This window comes from Heliangelus exortis, chromosome 29, assembly GCF_036169615.1.
Source record: "Heliangelus exortis chromosome 29, bHelExo1.hap1, whole genome shotgun sequence".
Taxonomy (NCBI): domain Eukaryota; kingdom Metazoa; phylum Chordata; class Aves; order Apodiformes; family Trochilidae; genus Heliangelus; species Heliangelus exortis.
In genome coordinates, this window is record NC_092450.1 from 2,196,205 (window position 1) to 2,201,633 (window position 5,429).

The following is a 5,429-nucleotide window of genomic DNA, read 5'->3' on the forward strand; positions in this document are numbered from 1 at the left end:
TGACCCCCCCTCGAGGACACCTGGTGACAATGCTGCACTTTAATGGGGGGGGGGGTCCATGTCCCCCCCCCTCACAAATTCCTGAGTCCACCCCCCACATTGTGGGGGGGGGGGGGTTTAATTATTTTAAAAGTCTCAAAGAGGTCCCTGCTCTGCTGGTTTTGGGGGGGCTGAGAGCAGCAGGGGGGAAGTTTTGGGAGGGTCTCTGCACCCTGCAGGTGTTTCCCCCCCCCCCCCAAAAAAAAAAAAAAATAGGGATGGGAGCGTGTGGCTGGGGGTCCTGACACCACATCCCTGCCTTCAGCCCCCTTTCCATCTCCATCCCCAACTCCAGCTCCATCCCATCCCTATTTCCACCTTCAGTTCCATCCCATCCCCACCTCCATCCCCAAATCCACTTCCATCCTATCCTCATCACCACCTCCAGTTCCTTCCCATCCCATCTCCACCCCCACCTCCATCCCATCTCCAGTTCCAGTTCCATCCCCACCCTCATTCCACATCCACCCCATCCCATCCCATTCCCATCCCCATCCCTATTCCCCATCCCAATCCCATCCCCATCCCCATCCCACCCCCATATCCATCCCATCCCAATCCCATCCCCATACCTATCCCATCCCATCCTCGTCCCATTCCATCCCCTATTCCCCATCCTATTCCCATCCCAATCCCATCCCACTCCCAATCCCATCCCCATCCCACCCCATCCCTTTCCATCCCATCCTATCCCATCCCCATCCCCATTCCCATCCCCTACTCCCCATCCCATTCCCATCCATCCCAATCCCAGTCCAATCCAGTCCCAATCCCAATCCCAATCCCATCCCATCCCCATCCCCATCCCCATCCCCATCCCCATCCCATCCCAATCCCATCCCATCCTAATCCCATCCCCTCCCACCCCCATATCCATCCCATCCCAATCCATTTCAATCCCATCCCAATCCCAATCCCATCCCAATCCATCCCATCCCAGTCTCTCCACCTCCATCCCAGGCTGGGCTCAGGCACCTCCTGCCCTGGGCACAAGGCTCGTGCCCCGGGAGGTGCAGGGGGTGTGCACACCCGTGTGCCACACACCTGTGGGAGTGATGCACACCCGTGTGCATGAGTGGGGTGCTGGGTGCACACACACGTGCAGGGGGCACACACATACACACACAGAGACAGGGCACATGCACCTCTGTGCAAGCAGCTGTGTGCACACTCACTGGTGCAAACACATGCGTGTGCACCCATGCACACGCACACCCTGTGACCACACACACACGCGTGTGTGCACATATACACACTGTGCACACACACACGTGTGCACCCATGCACACACACCCCTGTGCACAAGCACACCCGTTGCACACACTCTCTTTGCACACACACCCTTGCACACCCCCGGTGCACGCTCCCCCCCCCCTGCGCTTCCTGCAGCTTTGCTGACCCCTCCCGGCAGCACCAAGTAAGGCCGGGGCGTGCAACGTCACGCACACGCGTGCACACGCGTGCACAAACACACGCATTCACCCCCCCACCTCCTCCACCGATCCCCCAACACCCAAAACACCCCCCCCCGAGCCCTTCTCAGTAAACCCCAATCTGCACACACGTGTGCAAACACACACACACACAGACGTGCAAACACAACTTCACCCCCTCCCACCCAGGGCACCGAACTGGAGCAAAACATCGATTTGCACAAAAAGAAAAAAACCACCAGAGACAGGGGGAAGGGCAGGGAGGGGCAGAGGTGACACTGGTGACACTGGTGACACCGGGTGTGTCCCCCCCCGCGGTGTCCCCGCCACAGGGACAGAGCCACTGCTGCTCTCTCCTTTCTCTTTAATAAAAGTCACAGCAAAATACCAAAAAGGAGCCATTTGGGGACAGGGATGGGGACAAAGGGTGGCGGTGGGACTGGGGGGGGGGGGGGGGGGCCCGGGGCAGATCCGTGGGGTACCCCCCCACGCGTGTGCACACCCCCCCACGCGTGTCCTGCCCTGTCACCCTGTGGCAGCCCCTCCAGACCCCCAGAAACAGCCCCCCCACCCCCCCCCCAGGGGTTAATTCCAGGGTCGGGGGCTCAGGGGGGGTTATTGCTACCTGGGAGGGTTATGGGGTGAGGGGGGGGACAAGGGACAGAGGGACCCCCACCCTGGGAAGGGCCAATGGGGGTCCTGGGGGGGTGGGGGGGAAGCCAGGACGCTGGGGCCCACAGGGGCTCCAGGGGGGTGCAACCCCCCTCCCCCCCCCATCCCACCCCCCGACCAGGGAATGGGGTGGGGGCTTCCCCATGGGGAAACTGAGGCACGGGGAGAGGTTCCCTGTGGGGAAACTGAGGCACGGGCTACGAGGGGTGGAGCCTTGCCGTGCTGCGGGACCCCCCCCTTCCCCTCACCCCCCCCGTGTCCCCCTTGGTTTTTGGGGGGGGGGAAGAGGGGAGGGAGAACCCCCGGGGTGAATAAGGGGGGGCGGCGATGTTTTGGCAGTGAATAGCTGTGTGGGTGCTGGGCACAGCGGGGGGGCCACCCCCCCTCAACAAGGGGACCCCACTGGCTGCTTCCCCCCCCCCACAACCCAGGGGCTGAGTAGGAGGAGTTGGGGGGGGAGGGGGGGGCTTTGTGGACACCCCCCCTGCACCAGTGCTGAGCACGGCGAGCTCGTCACACCAGTGGGTGAGGCACAACCACCCTAACGCCCCCCCCCAGCCCCCCCCAGCCCTCCTGGCCAGGCTGATGGGGGGTTTGGGGGAGTGGGGAGGGTGGGGGGGGTCTTTAGTAGACCCAGCTGACGGGCACCCACTGGGGCTGGGAGCGCAGGAGCTCCAGAGCCTCCCGCAGCCTCCCGAAGGTTTTCTCAAGGTCATCGTTGGTTAAGCAGAGGTCGAAGTAGTGGCCGTAACCCCGCTGGATCCTCCCGCTCTCCTCCACCATCCTCCTGGCCTCTGCCTCCTGGCTCCCGGCACAAAAACCCTGCCTCAGTTTCCCCCAGCACCCTCCCCCTTGTCCCTCCCCATTGTCCCCGCGTTGTCCCTCCCCACCCACCCCATCCCTCCCGAACCTTCCCCTTGTCCCTCCCCGTTGTCCCCCCCGCGTTGTCCCTCCCCATTGTTCCTCCCCACCCACCCCATTGTCCCTGCCCACCCTCCCCTTTGTCCCTCCTCCTTGTCCCTCCCCACCCACCCCATTTTCCCTCCCCAGTGTCCCTCCCCATTGTCCCTCCCAATCCTCCCATTTTCCCTGCCCACCCCCCCATTGTCCCTCCTGACCCTTCCCATTGTCCCCCCCCATTGTCCCTCCCCCTTGTCCCTCCCCATCCTCCCCATTGTCCCCCCCATTGTCCCCCCCATTGTCCCTTCCCACTGTCCCTCTCCCTTGTACCTCCCCCTTGTCCCTCCCCACCCTTCCCACTGTCCCTTGTCCCTCTCCCATTGTCCCTCCCGACTCTTCCCCTTGTCCCCCCCCCGTTGTCCCTCCCCATTGTCCCCCCCATTGTCCCTCCCCATTGTCCTTCCCCATTGTCCCCCCCATTGTCCCTCCCCATTGTCCTCCCATTGTCCCCCCCATTGTCCCTCCCATTGTCCCCCCATTGTCCTTCCCCCTTGTCCCTCCCATTGTCCCCCCATTGTCCCCCCCATTGTCCCTTCCCATTGTCCCTCCCCCTTGTCCCTCCCATTGTCCCCCCCATTGTCCCTCCCCCTTGTCCCTTCCCATTGTCCCTCCATTGCCCCCCCATTGTCCCCCCCATTGTCTCCCCCCATTGTCCCTCCCCCTTGTCCCTCCCACACCCCCATTGTCCCTGCCCACCCTCCCCATTGTCCCCCCTGTATTGTCCCTCCTCCTTGTCCTCCCCACCCTTCCCCTTGTCCCCCCCCCTGCTGTCCCTCCCCATTGTCCCCCCCATTGTCCCCCCCATTGCCCCCCCATTGTCCCCCCCCATTGTCCTCCCATTATCTCTCCTCCTTGCCCCTCCCCACCCTTCCCCTTGTCCCCCCCCCTCGTTGTCCCTCCCCATTGTCCCCCCCCTCCTGGCCACTCACCGTCAGCTGTTTGGTGGCCACCCCGCTCTCCAGAGCCGCCCTGTTCATGGCTCGCAGCCTCTCGGGGCTGGGGGCCTCGATGAACACCACGTATGGCACGAATTCTGCCGTTCTCAGCACCTTCACTGCCTGGGCAGGACGGGGACGGGGAGAGGAAAGGGCTCAAGTTGGGCTGAGGGGGGGTTCGGGTGAGAAGTTCTTCACTGAAAGGCTGAATCCAACACTGGGTGGGGTTGGAGCTGAGGGACAGGGGATAGGGCTGAGGGACACGGGGTGGAGCTTGGGGACATGGGTTTGGGATGAGGGATGTGGGTTTGGGGTGAGGGACGTGGGTTTGGGGTGAGGACATGGATTTGGGATGAGGGACGTGGGTTTGGGATGAGGGACGTGGGTTTGGGGTGAGGGACATGGTTTGGGATGAGGGACCTGGGTTTGGGATGAGGGACAGGGTTGGAGTTCGGGAACATGGATTTGGAATGAGGACATGGATTTGGGGTGAGGGACACAGGATAGAGATGAGGGAGAGGGGTTGGAACTTGGGACATGGATTTGGGGTGAGGGATGTGGATTTGGGGTGAGGGACATGGGTTTGGGGTGAGAGACACAGGATAGAGCTGAAGGACATGGGTTGGATCTTGGGGACATGGGTTTGGGATGAGGGACATGGGTTGGAGCTTGGAGACATGGATTTGGGACGAGGGACGTGGATTTGGGGTGAGGGACATGGATTTGGGGTGAGGGACATGGATTTGGGGTGAGGGACACGGGACACGGGTTGATCCTGGGAACACGGTTTGGGCCGACGTGTGAGGAGCTCAGCTGGGGGGAGGTTTGGGCCACCTGATCCTCAGGATCTTTCCCAGGCAGAACAATTCCAGGATCCCAAAGCCCCGAGGCCACCTTTGTCCCCCCCGGCCATGTCCCCTGCCCCCTTTGCCGTGTCCCTGACCTGGGGGTTGACATCCAGGACACACATCTTCCCCGCTTCCACCACGCTGCGGATGGAGTCGATCCTGGTTCCGTAGAGGTTCCCCTCGTACTCCCCGTGCTCCAGGTACCGCCCGGCCCGGATGTCCGCTTCCATCTCCCCCCGCGACACGAACCGGTACCCCTGCCCGTCCCTCTCGTTCTCCTTCGGCTTCCGCGACGTGTCTGCCCCGGGGGGTGGCCCAGAGGAATGTCACCTGCCTGTCCCCTCGGCGCTGCCACCCGAGGGCAGCACCCCCCGCCCTGGGACGCCCACGGGGCACCTGGGGGACGCGGACCGGTGGTGCCGGGGGGGTTGGGCTGTGCCGGGGGTGGTGACGTTCACGGGGGAGGGGGGTGATGGTTGGGGACAGGGATGCTCGAAAGGGACTGAGGTGCTCCTAGGGGACAGGGACATCAGCTGGTGACA

General features: G+C 63.1%; 1 protein-coding gene across 1 annotated transcript; it reads right to left on the reverse strand.

Annotated features, from left to right (window-relative positions):
• Positions 1-2,437: 2,437 nt before the first annotated feature.
• On the reverse strand, positions 2,438-5,212 carry LOC139788510 (MAGUK p55 subfamily member 2-like). The gene is made up of 3 exons (XM_071728516.1): positions 4,983-5,212; positions 4,034-4,162; positions 2,438-2,945 (listed from the first exon to the last, which is right to left on the reverse strand). The coding sequence occupies exons 1-3, from the start codon at positions 5,115-5,117 to the stop codon at positions 2,769-2,771; spliced, it is 441 nt and encodes a 146-aa protein (XP_071584617.1). The 5' UTR covers positions 5,118-5,212; the 3' UTR covers positions 2,438-2,768.
• Between the last annotated feature and the right edge of the window lie 217 nt (positions 5,213-5,429).

Coding starts and splice junctions, on each gene's coding strand:
- LOC139788510 (XM_071728516.1), bottom strand. CDS start 5,117: ATGGAAGCGGACATCCGGGCCGGGCGGTACCTGGAGCACGGGGAGTAC. Junction 4,163..4,982: donor TCCTGGATGTCAACCCCCAG/GTCAGGGACACG, acceptor CGTCCTGCCCAG/GCAGTGAAGGTGCTGAGAAC. Junction 2,946..4,033: donor TGGCCACCAAACAGCTGACG/GTGAGTGGCCAG, acceptor GCCGGGAGCCAG/GAGGCAGAGGCCAGGAGGAT.